This window comes from Macrobrachium rosenbergii, chromosome 53, assembly GCF_040412425.1.
Source record: "Macrobrachium rosenbergii isolate ZJJX-2024 chromosome 53, ASM4041242v1, whole genome shotgun sequence".
Taxonomy (NCBI): domain Eukaryota; kingdom Metazoa; phylum Arthropoda; class Malacostraca; order Decapoda; family Palaemonidae; genus Macrobrachium; species Macrobrachium rosenbergii.
In genome coordinates, this window is record NC_089793.1 from 1977510 (window position 1) to 1997823 (window position 20314).

The 20314-nt window shown below is 37.6% G+C and overlaps 1 protein-coding gene across 6 annotated transcripts in view; it reads left to right on the forward strand.

Moving 5' to 3' along the window:
* GckIII (Germinal centre kinase III) overlaps positions 1 to 20314 on the forward strand; it is a 185842-nt gene that overhangs the window by 103670 nt on the left and 61858 nt on the right. For 3 of the 6 annotated variants that reach the window (XM_067096472.1, XM_067096470.1, XM_067096471.1), the window contains exon 2: positions 1558 to 1871. The exons of the other annotated variants lie outside the window; for them this stretch is intronic. In XM_067096472.1, the coding sequence (XP_066952573.1) occupies positions 1833 to 1871 (39 nt within the window). In that variant the 5' untranslated portion in view covers positions 1558 to 1832. The remainder of the gene's footprint in view (positions 1 to 1557; positions 1872 to 20314) is intronic. 6 annotated transcript variants of the gene reach the window in all.

The window sequence follows — 20314 nt, forward strand, 5'->3', positions numbered from 1 at the left end:
CCACTCCCTCTGGGTTACTGATGAGAATCTTTTCTTCCCGTCTTTTCAGTTTTTTTTTTTTTTTTTTTATTGTGCGATGTGGTTGGGTTGTGTGGGTACAACCCGTGTGGGTTGCGATGCCGTGACGGGAGCAGTAAGCAATTAGGTCGGTGGGAGTGTGTTAACTCTCTCTCTCTCTCTCTCTCTCTCTCTCTCTCTCTCTCTCTCTCTCTCTCTCTCTTTCTCTCTCTCTCTCTCTCAGTGAGGTGCAATCATTCATTTAATCTTCAAAGAGATTTTTGATGGCCATTGAATAATTTTTTTTTTTATAAATTCTCTCTCTCTCTCTCTCTCTCTCTCTCTCTCTCTCTCTCTCTCTCTCTCTCTCTCTCTCTCTCTCTCTCTCTCTCTCTCTCTCTCTCAGTGGGGTGCAATCATTCATTTAATCTTCAAATGAGATTTTTGATGGCCATTGAATAATTTTTATAAATCTCTCTCTCTCTCTCTCTCTCTCTCTCTCTCTCTCTCTCTCTCTCTCTCTCTCTCTCTCTCTCTCTCTCTCTCTCTCTCTCTCTCTCTCTCAGTGAGGTGCAATCATTCATTTAATCTTCAAATGAGATTTTGATGGCCATTGAATAATTTTTTTATAAATCTCTCTCTCTCTCTCTCTCTCTCTCTCTCTCTCTCTCTCTCTCTCTCTCTCTCTCTCTGTGTGTGTGTGTGTGGGGTGCAGTCATTCATTAAATCCTCAAATGAGATTTTTGATGGCCATTGAATCTCTCTCTCTCTCTCTCTCTCTCTCTCTCTCTCTCTCTCTCTCTCTCTCTCTCTCTCTCTCTCTCTCTCTCAGTGGCGTGAAGCCATTGATTGAATCTTAACCAAACGAGATATTTGATGGCCATTGAGCAAGTTTTTGTAAATTCTCCATGAGACAGGGTGCCCCACAAAAAACCAGGAAATTTGGTATACATTTTATATAATGGTTGGAAACGGAGAACAGATAAATGCGGCATCCTGGAATGAAAGAAAAAGAAATTAGAAAATTTACATGTATTAATTTTTTTTTAGTTCATTGGTAAAGTAAAATACGTGGTAAAATTCGTGTCTAAAATACAAAATGTAAATCTAAAATTTCCTGGATTTTTGTGTTGGGACTCTGTAGATGAATTTCATTTCACTGTGGACACAGTTCGTCCTTATTTAGAGAATACGTTAAGGTTTTCCAAAAGTTTCAAATATTTTTAGGTTTTTCAAATATTCCAAATCTTTACGAAAAACAAATGGACTTCGTAATGCCTCTGTGACTTTATAACGAGAATTTATTTTATTTTCGTTTTTATATATAACGAGAATTTATTTTATTTTGGTTTTTATGTATAACGAAAATTTATTTTAATTTCGTTTTTATATGTAACGAGAATTTATTTTATATAACGAAAATTTATTTTAATTTCTTTTTTATATGTAACGAGATTTTATTTTATTTTCGTTTTTATGTCACTGATATACATTTTTGTGAACTGGTGAATGTGGATAACTTTTCAGCCAGAGAATAATTTCTTATTCCTTCGGTTTCAGTTTGTCGAATAAGTTCTTGAAATTCGAAGAACATTAAAATTGCATTATTAAAACAGAAAAAGCATTAACAAAACTGAAAAAAAAATTCAGTATAAGGAATATAGTGCCGATGTAAACAGCTGAGTATTCGCCCAGTGGAAACTCATGTGAAAAAGTGTTTGAAGCTCGCAGCTTTTATCTGTATTATATAAAGGTGTGTTAAGTGTAAAAATAAAGTGTCAAACACTTCACATCAGAAAAAAAGTGGTGAAAGTGTACCGGGAAAATATTTCAGGATGCCTTCTCTGTACCAAAAGGATTTCAGGAATCAAAGGGTAAGTGATGTTTACTTTTATGATTTGTACAGCGTAGGTTACAGAGTTCTTTAGAACTTTTTTTTTTTTTAGGTTATTTATAAGTCTAACAATTGTTTTGTTACACCTTTAAGACCTTACTGTCAATTTCTATTTCAGCGCTGAATGGCCTCATAGGTCGCAGCGCTTGACCTTTGGCCTAAATTCTCTATTAATTTTAAGTTAATATCACAGGTTGAGGTGTAGTGTATCGGAATCGTGATATAATTTTTTTTTTTATTCTTTTGTTTCATGTTTTCTTAATATGATTGGCTGCAAAGGAGAGTGTGTGTATAGTATATGTATATATATATATATATATATATATATATATTTATATATTTACTTATATATATAATATACTCGTATATGAATATATATTTATACATATATATACTGTATATATTAATTTCTTTCAGTGATTTTAGAAATTATTTTAAACGTATTATTGAATGGTAGCTATAGAAAACTTGGCAATAGCATCTGTAGGGACCCTTTAATTGACAGATCAAAGTCTTGGAAGTGTATCTCTAGATAGTCATGGGTATTACCCATAGAAAGTCTCCCCATAGGCCCTCAGAAAGTCATCTTCCCTTCGTTGGTGATATGCCAGGGACAGATTTAAAAACCCAAGACAATTCGTTTCTCTCTCTCTCTCTCTCTCTCTCTCTCTCTCTCTCTCTCTCTCTCTCTCTCTCTCTCTCTCTCCCTCGGATGTCATGTATCCAACTCCCGTGTGACAGATAAAAGGTTCTAAATCACGTTAGGCTTTTTATTTTGAATACCATATCTGAATATTAAGTTTTTGATATACAAGGCTGGCTCTCTCTCTCTCTCTCTCTCTCTCTCTCTCTCTCTCTCTCTCTCTCTCTCTCTCTCTCTCTCTCTCTCTCTCATTTCTTAACGGGGAAGGTTTTTTGTTTTGTTTTTGTTTTAGAAAGCTGAAAGAGGTCCCGTTTTTGGAAGGGTGGTCCCATCTCTTAAAAAAATCAGGGCTAAAAGAAAAATGAATTATTAATATATTTTGTTGAAAAGTAAAAGTTGACAGCACTGAACGATGTTTGGTTAAGATTTTTACCCAATATCGCTGGTACAGTTAGTGTAGACTTCATGACAGCATTGATAGTCAAGAAATTATTATTATTATTATTATTTTATTATTATTATTATTATTATTATTATTATTAGTATTATTATTATTATTATTATTATTATTATTATTATTATTATAGGAGAAACAAATCCACACTTATATAACTTTACAAATATATTCATAAATAAAAATAGATAACTGCGTCTAAACAGGTACAACTTCAAATGTTTGAAGGTGCATTCTTTAATGTAAACTATTTTGCCTCCAAGGCAGTGTGAGCTTCAAACAAGCGTACATGCGTATACCTACATCTGTGGCGATGTATATGTATACAGTCATTTATGTAATTAAGCTGTAAAAAAGAAATAACCAAGTCTAAACACACTAAATTTTTGAAAAATTTGCAATTTAAACTATGCTATCTCAGCTGTCAGCTTAAGTATACATGCGCATACGCACTACTGTGGTTGTGTATATGTATGAGGTTATGTATTTAAATAAATCTTTTGTTACACAACTGCCAGGAATTATGCATATGTAGTAATGTGCACCTAATGTTTGACGATAATTTTGTAATTTAAACTGTGCTATCTACAAGGCAGATGTTAGCTTATAATACATACATCTGTGGCCATGTACATGTATAGGATCATGTATGTAAATAAAGCTGCAATTGTGTATGGAAATAAAGATTTGGGTAGAAACCCCCCCAGGAATTATGCATATTTAATATACTAGTGCGCCGTTATTACACAAACCAAATGCGTTATTGTGCCGACAGCCGTTATGCGTTATCTTGAAATACCCGTTATCTGGGCTTCAATATGGCGTTGTCATAGATAAAACATTCCCTGTGTCATGTGATAAAGAGTCTTGTTACTTTGTCAGGCCTCGAAATGGCGTTGTTATTTAGATACCGCTCGATACGTCAATTTATTTTCGTTCAGCTGGTACGTCACATCCGGTAGCAGTGCATTGCTACCGTAATACAATTCTCCTTGTATATTAATAAGTTACTTGTATATTTGTTCCTGGTTATCAATATGTTGGTTTATTTATTCTTTTTAAGTGATCTTTCTGTATTTCCCATTGCCTTCTGTAGTTACGTCTTTCTAATGAGCACCATATTTTTTGGGAGCCTGACTTTCAAGTCAGTGGCCCCTGTGGTGGGCTTGTTCCTATTGAATAGGGTTCATCTTCTGAATAGTAATACAGTCATAATAATTATGCTATGTTATGTTATGTTTCAGAGCTTTTCTTACCTTTGTTGTCGGAATAATCTAATATTTTAGGAAAAATTGTTGTGTGTGAGTCATTTGAGTTGTATGAACATTGTTAGATTGTTTGGGGTTTTGACCAAAAAAATCGTAATTCAGACATTAATATATAAGGGAACGTCTTAATATTGACTTTTTTCATGCGGTGCACTGTAGGCATTACTGCAGCGTCCTTTCGGCCGCCAGCTGCAACCCCTTTCATTCCTTTTACTGTACCCCCATTCATATTTTCGTTCTTCCATCTTGCTTTCCACCCTCTCCTAACAATTATTTCATAGTGCAACTGCTTTGAGGTTTTCCTCCTGTTACACCTTTCAAACCTTTTACTGGGAGTTTCCGTTTCAGCGCTGAATAACCTCATAGGTCCCAGTGCTTTGCCTTTGGCCTAAATTCTATATTCAGTTCACTACCTCTTACAGTGCATGGCTCCATACATGCTGTAGAAATTTGACATATGTAGTTACAGTCACAGGACTTGCGATTCACTCATGCTGAGCAATCTCTTCCTTGAAGCGTTGAGTAGGCATTTAGGCGCAGAGACTCGCCTCTTTGGTGCAATGTTGGTTGCACTTGTTGAAATCGAACGGTTGCGACAAAGAGTCGCTGAGTGTGTTTTGAAATAGGGTAGGCAGGTTTAACACTCGCGTGGCCTTGAAGTATCTGGTTGTCATAATAGATTGCATGGCAGATGGCTTTTTATTTTATTTTATTTCCGTCTGATACTGAAGGAGGTATTTTTGACCGTGGCAGAAACGGCCCACACCCTAAATCTCTCGCTCTTCCCAGATGTATTTCGGTTGTATTGCTACCAACATTGTATTTTCAGACTTATTCATTAAAGAAATTAAGTCTTAAATATTTTTTGAAGTGGTTGACATGGCTGCATACATCATAAAAAATCATTATTTTTGCAGTGTTTGAACTTGTGGGTTCTTACAGAATAGTTTCTCTCTCTCTCTCTCTCTCTCTCTCTCTCTCTCTCTCTCTCTCTATCGAATATCTCTCTATATCTATCTCTCTATCTCTATCTCGCCTCCTTCCATGAGGTTACAAGGCTGTATTGGTTTATTAAATTGAAAAATTGTGATTTGGATCTCTCACGCCCCCTTGTGATGATATGCGATAACGAACATGCATTTGTGTGTGTGTGTGTGTGTGCGTACACACCCCAGATTGACGAGGAACGACTTAGGCCTGTTTCCTGGAAAAATTGAACGCCTCTCATGACGAAAGTAGTGAGTTAAGTAACTTGATATTTGTTGACTGGTGGGCCTCGACCAGGATGGAAAGTGGATGTGGACGACAGAGTCATCCCAGAAGACTTGAGACGTGAAGGCTAACTGCTGTTATTTGTGCGTGTGTGTATTGATGTATGCATGTATGCATGCTTGCTTGTATGCTCTTAAAGTTTATATTTGTATCTGTACAAGGTTCCAGATATAGATAGTAGATAGCAGCTATACAAGATTCCAAATATACTGTAGATAGTAGATAGCAAGCCAAAAAAAAAAATTGTTTTCACAGACGCTTTTGAGACGGAAAGCAAAAAAAAACCATTTTTTTTCACACACTTTTAAGACAGAAAGCAAAAAAAAATTGTTTTCACAGACTTTTGAGACGAAAATTTAAAGAAAATTTTCCACAGACACTTTTGAGACAGAAAGGAAAAAAATTTTTCACATACTTTTGAGACAGAAAGCAAAAAAATAATGGTTTTCACAGACACTTTTGAGAACTTGTAGTGTAACTGCTGTTATGTGTGTGTGTTTATGTATGTATGTATTTGTGTATGTCTGTATGCTTGCCTGTATGGATGTAAAGTTTGTATTTTTATCTAGATCAGATTCCAGATATTAATAGTAGACAGCTAGCAAAAAGATAATTGTTCTCACAGACTTTTTGCAATTTTGCATTTACACTTTTACCCAGTAGATGTTGAATCATTCCTCATTCCTCAGAGAGAGAGGGAGGGAGAGAGAGATTCTGCCCAGGTGACTGGCTTGATCTTTGGACACGTTACGTTTGCTTCGCTTTTTTTTCCACCTTTAAATGTTTCCCAACTCGGTCACCACCAGAAGAATTCTTTCAAGACAGGGGACTACCCATTCTCCTCCTCCTCCTCCTCCTCCTCCTCCTCCTCCTCTTCCAAGGCCCCAACTTTGCATTTTTTTTTCTCCGAGTGACTTCGCAAGTAAAGAGAAACAAATGCTGTAAAGGAAATGAGATACGATTGATGTTGAAAGTATCTCTCTCTCTCTCTCTCTCTCTCTCTCTCTCTCTCTCTCTCTCTCTCCTCTCTCTCTCTCTCTCTCTCTCTCTCTCTGTTTAAGGAATCTACTTTTCATTCAAATTATTTGCAGTCAGACACATCATAATATAATACTTAACAACGTTGATATCAGTATTCGTTGCAAATTCTAAGTAAAAAAACTGAAGACCATTTTATTGTTTATGCAAAAAATATTTCGAGTGCTTTGATTTTGCCAGATCTAGTAAGGTGGTTCTTTTAAATCGATGCCCTTTTGTGTATGTGTCTGTGTATGTATGCATGTATGTATGTATGTATGTATGTATTTAATAGATGTTTATTTTGTTTATGCTGCGTTGACTTTAAATTTTTGTCTGATCTTTTAAGTTGAACAGACTCAGTTGAAATGCTTTGGTGGGAAGTCGAAAATAACAGGTTTTAGTTCTGTTCCAGTGCTGCATCTAACGATGCCAAACTTACTTCTCTCTCTCTCTCTCTCTCTCTCTCTCTCTCTCTCAAACTGGGAGTGTCTTAAATTTAAAAGGTTGTATTCTATTCAGACTCACTCTCTCCCCCTCTCTCTGAAATTTCAAAGGTTGTACATTTTGTTTCTCTCTCTCTCTCTCTCTCTCTCTCTCTCTCTCTCTCTCTCTCTCTCTCTCTCTCTCTCTCTCTCTCTCTCTAAAGTGTCTTAATTTGCTGTATTCTATTCAGAATCTTAAAGTACATTTTGTTTCTCTCTCTCTCTCTCTCTCTCTCTCTCTCTCTCTCTCTCTCTCTCTCATAAACTGGGTTTCTTAAATTTAAAAGATTGTGTTTGTTCTCTCTCTCTCTCTCTCTCTCTCTCTCTCTCTCTCTCTCTCTCTCTCTCTCTCTCTCTCTCTCTCTCCCAGAAGCAAGTTTTCCTCCAGTACACCCACTCCAATCTCACCCACCACCACCACCTCGATTTCCCTCCCATCACACAACAGTTAGCGCCGGACAACATTGGGTGTTGGAGCGGAAAGTGATTTTCTTCCTTCTGCGTGTCTCTCGTTTGTGTTCGTGCGTGTGTCCGTGTCGCTTTGTCGCTGGCGTTGACGCCTCATTCCCACACACACACACACAAGCACACACGCACACACACAGCCCAAGGCTTTACTTTACTCACTCGGCTGATTCTGTCGCCGGCGACGGGAGTGTATGGTGGGTGCCGCTCCAACGGTGCCTCTCGTAGCTGTTCTGTTCGGCTCTGTTCGGTGCTCCTTCCGTCTGCCATATGTCACCTGGTGCCATCGGCGAGGATTTTTACTGTTGAAAGGCGATTGGTGGACCGGTAAACGTTTTGTGCGCTTGCCGTGGTGGTGGTATGTCATTTGCTGAAGTGTCGCGGTGAGATGTGGGCGTGTGTCTGACCGAATGGGCGTTCAGCTTTTCATTTCTCGTGAATTGCGTTTTATTTTTCTGTTTTCAAGATACGTTCTCTGTCAGTGATGGTCGTCGATCAACAAAGTTTTGGTCGAGAAAACTGTACCAGCGCTGTATAGATATAGCAGTGCAGAAAACAGAATACGTTACAGAGATCAGTCAGTGTATGTTACAGCCAGTGTTCTTCTGTATGGCGTGCGATCACGTGTTAATATTAACCCGAATTAGATGCTGGTTTTACCCCTAAGCTATTTATATATGTACCGTAAGCCTTCGTCGAGGAAGTACAGTGCTCCTCGAAATTCAAGTCTCTCTCCTCAAATGAGGTCGTCAGGGAAAAGTAGCCAAGTTTGCTGATGTCATAAAGTGCTGGATTGATCGCGAGTCACTGTATGTTTGTGGTGTCAGTGCGGAAACCTCCCCGCGATTTCTTGTGACACGGCAAAAATCAGTGGAACTTGGTACCTTCTGTTCGTAGTGTAATTGAGCCCATTCTGTTCCTTGGATGACGCAGAGATATGTCTGAAAGCAGTGTCTGAAAGCACACGGGTAGTGCGTTGTAGAATTCTAAGTTGAAGCGGTGTTGTTGTTGTTATTGTGATATTTTGTGTGGTGGGGCTATAACCAGAAAACCTTGATAGAAATGTTCAAGATGGTAATGGTTTAAACTGACTGACATTTAAAAGAAAATTGAAGGTTGTTGGTGGTGCCCGTGCTCAATACGTCCGTCAGGAGAGAGAGAGAGAGAGAGAGAGAGAGAGAGAGAGAGAGAGAGAGAGAGAGAGAGCTCTCAGGAACGAGATACACGGAAATGTGGTTTTCAGCCAAGCACTGTGGCCAGGGAATGACGACCAGAAAAGAATAATATAAACTTATCGTAAGTCCGTCAGCCCTACGACGACTACTTCTGCGTCGCCTTCGCCACCGTCGACGACGACGGCGACTTCTCGAATCGCCCAAAACCCACGAAGTCGTCGTCCTCACTCGCCGCCTTCATCAATGGGCGAGGGGGACGCACCAGACTCCGGCGAATTTTTCGGGGAGTGTCTCTGCCTGGGGAAGGTCCTAGGGAGAACTTTGCCTCCTTACAAACCTCCTCCGTCCACATTCACCTCCTCCTCCTCTTCTTCCTCCTCCACCTTCGCTTCCTCCTCCTCCTCCACTTTTTCCACAACCTCCGCCTCCTTCCTCCACGCCTCAACCTTCTCGCAGCCCCAGAGGGCTAATCTCAAGTTATCGACGGTGTCGCCAGGGTTCCCGTCCGATGAATTCGATGATGATGATGAGGGAGGATATGAGGGAGAGAGAGAGGGAGGAGAGGGAGAGGGAGAGGGAGGATTACACTGTCCACAATGGCCATTACAGCACCAGGAGAGGAGGAATCTTGTCCAAGAGTCATCGGACCCGGGTTCGGCTGGAGACGCCCAACAACAGCCCCATTTTCTGGTGGGTTCGGTTTTGGGTTTTGCTTTATCGGAACTTGGCTCGGATGCGGTCAAACTGACTTTGGGAAAGTGTGTGGTGGCGAGGAGGGTTGGGGAGAGGGGCGGGATGGAGGAAGGTTCAGTGTGTGCGTGCTTGAATGAATTTATTCTCTCTCTCTCTATAACTCTCTCTCTCTCTCTCTCTCTCTCTCTCTCTCTCTCTCTCTCTCTCTCTCTCTCTCTCAACTAACTCTCAGTCTCTGTTACATGCACAGTCTCTCTCTCTCTCTCTCTCTCTCTCACACTCTTATACAACTCAGTCTCCATTACACACAATCTCTCTCTCCTCAACTCTCACTCTCTCTCTCTCTCTCTCTCTCTCTCTCTCTCTCTCTCTGTACATGACTGGCATTTATTTTCTACCAGTTTTTATCTGGAGTTCTTAAACTATTAAAAGCAAGCTTTTAAGAATCCACTGTATCTGAAATGTATCACATTCGACGGAATTTGCATGCCAAGGACTTTTTCACAATCATGGGAAATCTGGAATATCAATTGCCTTCTTTACTCGCCCGTTAATTCCTCCCCCCCCCCAATTGATTTGTCATTGACGTGGGGGAAAAGTACTATTTCGTGGTTGTGTTTTGTAGAGTGAAATAATGGTTTTGAAAAGTCCAGTCATGAGGCCTTGGAAGCTGGTGAAATTAATAACGGTTTTAATATATATTTTTTCCCGCGCATATTTCTTTTAATTGTATTTGTGAATGAAGGCCGTATTTTCTTGAATTTTTTAGGTAGTTTCTCCCGCGAAATAACATTTACTTTTTGAAATTAAATTTTTTTTATATTAGGTTTCTGTACATATGATACAACATTGGAAGCAGTTCTTACCTCTAATCAATAGTGGAAAATAAACAAAATGTTATTTACTTATTTTTATTTTCCATTGGTATTTTTTATTTTCCACTATTGATTAGAGGTGTGAATTGCTTCCGTATGTATAGGAGCATGATAAAGACATTATAAATAAAAATATTGTGCAATTAGAACATCAGTAGTTCAAGCGAAGATGCATTGCATTACTGCCGCAAAGCAAATCTTGTATTTTGTTTAGTTTACCTACATTTTTTTATCTGTTTATTAATTAATTTGTTTTCTTTCCTAATAACTGCTTTCTTCTTTCTGTATGTCCTTTTACCGTCTGTTACTTCTTTCAGATGGACACCGTATTCTTTAGAAGCTTGAATTTCAAGTCAGTGGCTCATTTGGGCTTGTTCCATATGAATTGGGTTCATCTTCTGTGTAATATAATAATAATAATAATAATATTAATAATAATAATAACAGTAGATGAAGTAACGTATTACATTTAAAACCAAATAGGCGTTCCATATGAATTGGGTTCGTCTTCTGAATAATAATAATAATAATAATAATAATAATAATAATAATAATAATAATATTAATAATAATAATAATAGATGAAGTAACGTATCACATCGTTTAAAACCAAATAGGCGTTCCATGTGAATTGGGTTCGTCTTCTGAATAATAATAATAATAATAATAATAATATAATAATAATAATAGCTGAAATAACGTATTGCATTCCTTAACAAAAAGTAGGCGTGCTTTCGACTTTTATCACCACGGGCTCCATTGTGTGTGTGTGTGTGTGTGCAGACGAAACTTGAATATACACAAGTAATCAATAGATATGAAACACTTCATATGATAAGATTACCTGCCGTGACAGGTATTGCATCTGGAGTACGGATTATTGCATGTTCGTGCTTTGTTCAAGCAGCCTCCCCGGGGCAAATTACCCCCAAAACGGAGATATCGTGAGTTGCAGTGCTCCGCTTATCTCCTAGATAGTGGCATTCGTATTGTGAGCCGTGTTTCTATGTTGCATATCGTTTGAATGTTGCTCCAGAAATGGCTGTTTGATCGTTTGAATGCGATGGGATTTTTAGAGTGTCTATTATTATTATTATGATTATTGTTATTATTATTTTTTTTATCACAGTCATCCTATTCGACTGGGTGCTTTTTATAGTGTGGGGTTCCGGGTTGCATCCTGCCTCCTTAGGAGTCCATCAGTTTTCTCGCCGTGTGCACTGTTGCTAGTAGCACACTCTTCTGCGTGAGTCCTGAAGCTACTTCGGCATCTAGTTTTACCAGATTCCTTTTCAGGGATCTTGGGATCGTGCCTATGATTATGGGTACAATAAAAATAATAATGGGAAATTGTACCTATTATTATTATTATTATTATTATTATTATTATTATTATTATTATTATTATTATTATTATTGGAGAATCTTTTCGGTTGAATAGGAGAATCGAACAGGTCTCCGAAAGCTCTGTATAGATTTATTTTTTTTGTATGTACCTATATATAACTGTGGATTCGTTTCTCCATTTCAAGACTCATGCTACTATGAGTATTTTATTATTATTATTATTATTATTATTATTATTATTATTATTATTATTATTATTTGTGTGGTAATCTCACGTTTGGTAACATTTGAAAATTTGGGACTCTTTTTTTTTTTTTTGAGAGTCAAATAGGAATGATAGCCACTTATGTCCTTGTTAAATAAAGTTATCATTTATAATTCATGGCTTTATTGTAGTGTTATGGGGAAAGAAGTCCGGTTTAAGAGAGCAAAACGGATTTTATTTTTATTGACTATATACCACTGACATTCATCAGAATATTCATGTTTATAGGTACGGTAGAAGAGTCTTCTCTCAAAAGAATTTCTCACCTTTTTCTAAATTGAAATAATCACTATATACAGTATCTTATTGTCTCTTCTTTTGACACATTGTTCTCTCTTCTTAGTGTATAATTTCCAAACCCATTTATGTAATTTTGCAAGTGTTCCTTTGGTTCCGCTATTGTCGGAATCTGAGAGGAGTCCCACTGGGCGGGTCACTAGGGCCCTTAATATTCATTGTCAGGCATTTATAAGCCAAGATAGTCCTAAGCTTTCACAGCAGATAATCAAGATCGTAAAGTAACTTAGAGGCAGGTATGAAGTAACATTCAGAAGAGACAGACATGAAGTAACATTCAGACGAACGTAACAAATATAAGAAAAACATAGCAAATGAATGTAGACAATTAACTCTTGAGAACGAGTAACCTTCGCCGTCCACCAGACCACAGACTTCTCTTCTTCCTTGTTTCCTTGGATTAGTCAGTCGACAAAAACCCGCTTCGTGGTCGATGTCGACTCTTGTCGACTTCTCTCGTCTTGCCGAAGTGTTCTAGTTTTTCGGGATTATGAGGTTGACCCATTTCGCTTCGTCTGATGATATTATCCTCTTGTATATTATTGCCAGGTTCTTTTATTCATTGTGTATTTGTAATGTTTCATTGTTGATCGTAGGTTTGCCGTAACTTTGGACCTTTTCAAGAACATTTTCTGAAGTGAGTTTGTAGTAAGTTTGGACCTTATAAAGACCATTTTCTGAAGTGAGATTGTCATAAGGATGGACCTTTTAAATGTCATAAGTTTGGACCTTTTAAAAGAGCGTTTTCTGAAGTGAGACTGTCATAAGTTTGGACCTTGTAAAAGAGCATTTTCTGAAGGGAGACTGTCATAAGTTTGGACCTTTTAAATGTCATAAGTTTGGAGCTTTTAAAACAGCATTTTCTGAAATGAGACACTCATAATTTGGGACCTTTTAAAGACCATTTTCTGAAGGGAGACTGTCATACGTTTGGACCTTTTAAAACCGCATTTTCTGAAAAAAAAAAAACTCATAATTTTGAACCTTTTAAAGAGCAGTTCCTGAAGGGACACTGCCATAAGGTTGGACCCTTCGAAAGTCGCAAGTTTGGACCTTTTAAAGAGCATTTTCTGAAGTGAGACTCTCATAATTTTGGACATTTTAAAGAGCATTTTCTGAAGTGGAACTGTCATAAGCTTGGAAAACACCAAAGAGGATTTTCCCGAAGGTCTCACTTCAAGGAAATCTTTCGAAAACGGCAGCTCTTTGCACAAGATCATCCTGCAAATCTCCAGCGGAAATAAATCTCTTTCCTTCAGTTCTTCACCAAACGTCCCAAAACGTCAAGATTTTAAATTCACTTCCGTATCTCGTGTCACCTGGATTTTCCCAAATTATTTTAGGACCCGGAATTATCTTATTAGTGAAAATACTCGTAGGAGGAAATTGGCAAGGTCGGGAAAGTAGTATGAGAGAGAGAGAGAGAGAGAGAGAGAGAGAGAGAGAGAGAGAGAGAGAGAGAGAATGCCTTGACTCCGAGAGAGTTGTAGATTGAAGAGACTCAAGGGGAGTGTGTCCAAGTGCTGTACGTGTTTGAAGGTTTGTGCTCTCTCTCTCTCTCTCTCTCTCTCTCTCTCTCTCTCTCTCTCCTCTCTCAATGACGTATACGTTGTTTTGATACGTTACTCTAGGTTTTTCATTATGTTTTGAAAGTTACGTCGAAAGATTTTTTTTTTTTATTTGCCTTTACATTTATCCTTCGGTACAGTTAGACGGCCTCACTGCCTCTCAGTGCCTTCAATCATAACCATCAGGCATTTGTTTGATAAATTAGAAGTTTCCTTGTAGTGGCTTTGTGACAGGCAGTGGTGTGACAAGGCCTGCGATGACTTCTTGGCTTCGTATCTTCGTTCAGAAGCTTTCCACGGGCAGTTGTTCCGATTCCAAGTCATACGGCAGGCCCCAAGTAAGTCCGGCTGTCCAGCGTAGGGGAAAATAAAAGAAAGTTTTGACTTCTTCGTGGCAAGTAGAATACGGATGTTAAAACCCCACTTTCTCCACCTGTCATGATTGTAATGAGTTCTGTTGTCGTAGAATGTATATATGTTCTGAAATAATGCTGGTACTCGTATAGCCATAATTCTGTATTGCGAAATAGTTGCTCCCTGCTCTGCCCACAAGTAGGTTACGGTTCTAGGCTCCCGTAGGGGTGTTACAGTCAGCAGACACCTCACGTGGTGCCTTCAGCATTATTCAGCCACTGGTTCTCTAGAATTATTTATTGATTATTACCATTTATATATAACAAGGCACGTGATGTCAGTAGCATTGTATGGCGTGTTTGTGGTTGGAAGGAGGTGGGGGGAGGGGGTTTGAGTTATCCAGGTCAGTCGATAAAACGTTCAGGTTAAAGGTGAAATATGGGAGGTTGGGGAGGCAGTTGGAAATGATTCACTGCTAGTAATTGGTAGGTGGGGATGGGAGACATCTCCTCGCTTGTGCTTGATGTGAGAGAGAGATATATATAGTATATGTATATATATATATATATATATATATATATATATATATATATATATATATATATATATATACTCTATATATTATATATAAACACAATGTATATAAATTTTTATACATTATGTGGCTTTTTCATTGCCATTATAGTTTTAGTTACGTTTCCTATTTATATATTTTAAGGAAATTATAACCTATTTAAGAAGAGGTATTTATATGTATGCATGTTTGCACGTATATATATGGATGAATATCAGAGTACCAGTATGCGAAAATTCTGTGCGTTATGTACCTTAACTGAAGGACCTCTGGGTACTGAGGTAACTTCATATAAACCGTGATATAAAAAAATAGAAATACTGCAATAAATTATTTATATATTAATATATTGTAGATTAATTTTCATTTTATTAAATAGTTCTCCCTAAGATTGTGTTATCTATTATGCCATAATAATAACCATTCACCAATCCATCAAACTTATATTTTCTGTAATTAATTATCATCTTTCTCTTGCAGGTAAGTCTCGCGTGCGCATCCGCTCCGGAAAGTAGCCTGACTCCTGTAGGTGACGTAAGTGTTTACATTGCAGCCATGCAATTGCACGGCTTCCGTATTTAAGTCAATATTCCCCCTCTGGTGCCTTCATTTCCAACTAAATTTTTTTCTACATTAAAGGTAAATATACCATTATATTGTAATGGAAGTGTCTTGTATTTTTTGGTTCATTATATTACTTTATTATTTCTGAAACGGTTACTGTTTCCGTTGGGGGGTGAGTAGGGGGATTGGGATGGGGGTGGTTGTATAGCCTTGGCCTTGCAAAGTAGTGTCGTTAAAACTGTATAGAGGTTATAAGCCACTTAGAAAAGATTGAGAGGTGTGGTCATTACCTAATGCGCTCGTTGCATCATTGGAGGTTACCTCTCTCTCTCTCTCCTCTGTGTATATATATATATTTTTTTATTGGTAGTATCCCTCTTAAAGATTGACGCTCTCTCTCTCTCTCTCTCTCTCTCTCTCTCTCTCTCTCTCTCTCTCTCTCTCTCTTTTCCCCATTATCTTGCCGTTTACATCGAAGTGAACGCACCCATCGAGAAAGAGTAGCCACGTTCACTAGCTGTGTTTTCCTCTCTCGAAACTGTTCCCCGAATTTGCAATTCGTCAGGCACGTTTTCTCGCACCCACACGAATTAAGTGAATGGTTTCACGTCCGTGCCGCTGAGGTTGGGGGTTATTTTTTTTTTTTTTAGGTTTTTGAAGGTTCAGCTCTCTCTCTCTCTCTCTCTCTCTCTCTCTCTCTCTCTCTCTCTCTCTCTCTCTCCAGTGCAGTTTTTTTCTTTGATCATGCAGTGTAGCCTTAATGTAAACAAATTCCATTGCTATACTGTACTGTATTTGATAAAATGCAAAGGCATGTTAATGACAGTAATTAACAAGTTTTGTAAATTTGGGATTCATGGAGATTTTGTTACTATATCAAAGCGTATTTTACGGTGCTTGAATTTGGTCTGGTGATAGATCCAGTTTTTGTAGCTGAAAGAGGGTTTGCAGAGAAGTGAATGAAATTACGACGCATATAAATACATATAAATGTATTTCAGGGAATGTGCAGTACAATCTTTGGTAAAAGAACTGGAGTTCTTTCAAAATAATTAAAATATAAATGTCTTTAGGATTCGTTACGTTACTTTAATAAGATTTTAAATCTCAGAGTAAAGAATGATACATTGTTTCCATCAATAGATTTATCATTTTCTTCACAACTAGCTGAACTAATGAAAAACTTACAGAAGTTTCCCGATAATGAGATTATTATCGTTACGCAAAGGTAAGACTTCCGTAGTTACCGATGAAATTGGAAATCATGTGAAAGAAGATGGTAGTGTGACATTATGAAGGGGTCACTCTTGTAAAATTTCTTAGGTATGTGCTGGTCGTCCGTTGAGTTGTTTATTTATCGTTATTATTGATTGGTAAAGCCTTTACTTGGTAGGTATTGAGAGAGTAAGGATTAGCTACAAGTGCTGATTTAACGATAGTTTGGTCAAGTATTTACTCGACTTTGCAAGAACGCAGGATTAGGCTAATTTGAACTTTTGAGCATATGAGGTTGATTTAGTGAGGAATAAGGAATTTGTACTGTAGAATGCCTTCGTCGGGTAAATGTACGTAAAAGGAGATTGCTTGTTTGTTTATCAATATAGGATCTTTTAGGTTCCAAATCACATGAGGCAAAGATCACCTTTTAACGATATTTATTTAATCAAGAAGGTCATACATATGTTAAATGTCAAAACTGGTAGAAACGGCAGCAAGAAGCCCATTAAAAACAGTGACCCCGACTGGGGATTAAGCTGTGAGGGAGAAGTCATATTGAGATGTAACAATTGACTGTTGAAAGGTCTGAGCACTTATTTCTCTAAAGAGAGTTATGCTCATCTGGAAATGTCACAACTGTACCGAAATTGACCAAAAGCGTAATATTTGCATATTAATGCTTTTCTAAAGACACTCTCAGCCTTGAATCTGTTTCTGTAATATAATAACTGTAGGATCAGCATAGATGTGGTTTTTTTTTTTTTTTTTTTTTTTTTTGCTTCATACTTCTGCCTTCAGTAGAACCAGGCAGCATCTACAGAGCTCTAGAGTCTAGATTAACGGCATTTGGTTGCAGTGTTACCCAATAAGAAACCATTCATGTGCATTGCATCGAGAAATGATGTACACAGTTGCATCTTTGTGAAGATGGTAATCCAGTTATGATTATTACTCTTATATTTTGTCCTTGCTGTTGGCTAGAATGACTGGGGGCCCTATCCTGAGACTTCAGGCATTCCAGTTGGTCAAGATCTTCGTCCTTGGGGCTTCAAAGCTATATGGACAAAGAGCTGTTCTGGAGCTTCTGATGGGGGAATTCCTCTCCTTACTGTAATTTCAAGGTGCTACGCAAAACCACAACTGTTCTGTCTTGCCTTTGTCCCAGAAGTTGTGACCACAATACAAAGTATGCAGAGCTGTTAATAACGCTTTGATGAATCTCTCTCTCTCTCTCTCTCTCTCTCTCTCTCTCTCTCTCTCTCTCTCTCTCTCTCTCTCTCTCTCTCTCTCTCACACACACTCTGTGAAGGCTATTTCTAGGACTATGCTAGCACATTCTGCCGTTACAGCCTTGTGCAGCTGTACAGTATTGAATTAACCAGAAGCGTAAGCAACAGACATTGTTGTTCACATTGCCTGACCTTATACCATTGTAACACGCCTCTTGAATTATTTTGCCTGACTTCATGAATTAATTGCGAAAAACAAAGACACACTCCTCTTGAATTATTTTGCTTGACATCGTGAATTACTTTCGAAAAATCTGGATGCCTCGACCCAAATTTCTGATAGGGTTCCCAAATTTTGCCACCTTTATCAGTAATTGCCTAGATGCAAGAAGCCTAGACCAAAATTTGTATATAGTGCCTGGTCTTTAGATGTGTAAATTTCGAAAATATCCATGGGCGAAGATGATAAAAAATTCTTTTACTAAGACAGCTGAGAATGTAAAACTAGCTATTGAAAGGGCAAAGTTAATGATAGATTAGATAAACCGTGCAATGTAAAAATTGGTATAAAGACACTAGATCCGAGTCTTTGATAGTGTTCTTGCACATATGACCTTCCTATCCTCATGGCACCAGTGACTGTCCAAAACTGTTTTTTCCTGGCTCATTTTACAGGTCCGAAAACCTTGATTTATTCTTGGGTAACACGAATGATTATTTTTCATCGACATTTTACATTTAAATTACCTGTAGTAGACACCAACCTTGGGAGAATAATCATGAAGTTACTTTTGAGCCAGAGAGAGAGAGAGAGAGAGAGAGAGAGCTGAATATTAGTGTACCCCCTTTTAATGGAGAAAACTTCCTCAAGTATGATTTAAGAAAACGGAGTGTAGAAAACGGTTCCTTTGATGAGTAACTTCCACAACTTAAGAATTCGTTGAATTTCTCGAGAATTGGCCACGTACATAGACAAGTTAAGTTACATTCATAACCTGAACTTATTCAAGTTATCAGATGTGAGGTACGTCACCTCAGGAATAGAAGTAGTTAGTTGGTTTGATGATTATTTTAAAAGGATTTTGTTTTATTTTAAAAAATGATTTCGTTTGAACCATATGGATTTAGGAAGTGCTTGGCGAAAGGTCTTTGAAGAATTAAAAGTTGGAATTGTTATATAAGAATTGGGGAAATCCTTTTGAGGATGTTGAATTACCAAGTGAAAGGAAGTGTACCTCCCTCCGTTGTACAGTAAGTAACTTGAGGTTTATTTATTCTCTATTTGATGTAGAGCAGTGGTTCCCAACTTTTTTTTTTAGCTATGCCTCACCTAATCACCTCTTAAAATCCTGATGCCCCCTGTGGTGATATATAATTCTTATATTCACGTGGAGGAAGCTTAAAAAGCCATTAACTTGGTTTAAACATTCTCGAATTGCCCCCCCCCTTAAAAATCAAATTAACCCCCCTGGTGGGGTGTACGCCCCACGTTGGGAACCATTCTATGAGCCATGATAGCGCTGGCATTCGGATAATTTCAGCGAATGTTAAAAGAGAGACAGAGTGATAGTACTTTCGAATGAATGACCCGAGGGTTAGTTTTTTGTTTTAAACAAGTTGCGGAGCAAATGAGAACGCTTCTATAGAATTGATTCCCTTTATATTAAAAAATGTACAAGGTATTTTCATTCTGTATATATGTACAGTATAATATGCAGAACGGTTGCAGGCCTATACGTGGAGTGTATTATCCATAGACCATCTTTGTAACACAAATTACACGCAGATGAAATATGTGGATGCACTTTGCGCTTTTATGTAGTTATACTGCAGTATTTAGAAATATGACATCTTTTTTTATAGCTAGTTTTTGTTATTTTACAAGAATTTACTATTTACCAAAGCATAATTTTAATGTTAATGGTCACTGTAACTGAAGATTTAATGGAAAGCCGATAAAAGCTGGTTTTTTTCCATTTCCGTAAAAGATTTTTCATATCTTTTCGGTATATTTTTATGTCAGGGTTCACCACTATTAAGCACTCGCTGACTGTTGACAGATGCGTTTTCGTCATGTGTTTGTTTGACCTTGGTAAAAAAAACAATTTTTACTTCCGGAAGCGTTTTTTTTATTTGTTTGTTTCCCAGGTTCTTTTAAGAATGCAACTTTTAACTATTAAGATTTTTACTCTTGACGGATGCGATTTCTTCATGTGTTAGTTTGACTTGAAGTTTAACCCCCAAATAATAGTTTTACCCCAAAAATGTTTTACCAATCCCCAAAGTTTTATCCCTCCAAAAAAGTTTTACCCTCCAGAAAAAAGTTTTGCACTCCAAAAATGCCTAACCCCAAAAAAGTTTTGCCCTCAAAAAAAATTTTTTTTTTACATCGTACAAAAAGCTTTAATCCAAAAAAATTTTTACTCTCAAACTTTAATCACACAAAAAAAAGGTTTTACCCCCAAAAAAGTTTTAATCCTAAGAAAAAAGTTTATCTCCCCAGGAAAGTTTTACCCCTAAGAAAGGTTACCCCTGAAAAAGGTTACCCCCTTCCAAAAAAAAAGTTTTATCCCCTAGTTTTATACCCCCTAAAAAAAAAAAAAATAAAGTCGACTCGAATGAGCCCATTCTCAGTCACTGGGTCAAAGTTAAGTAGGGCA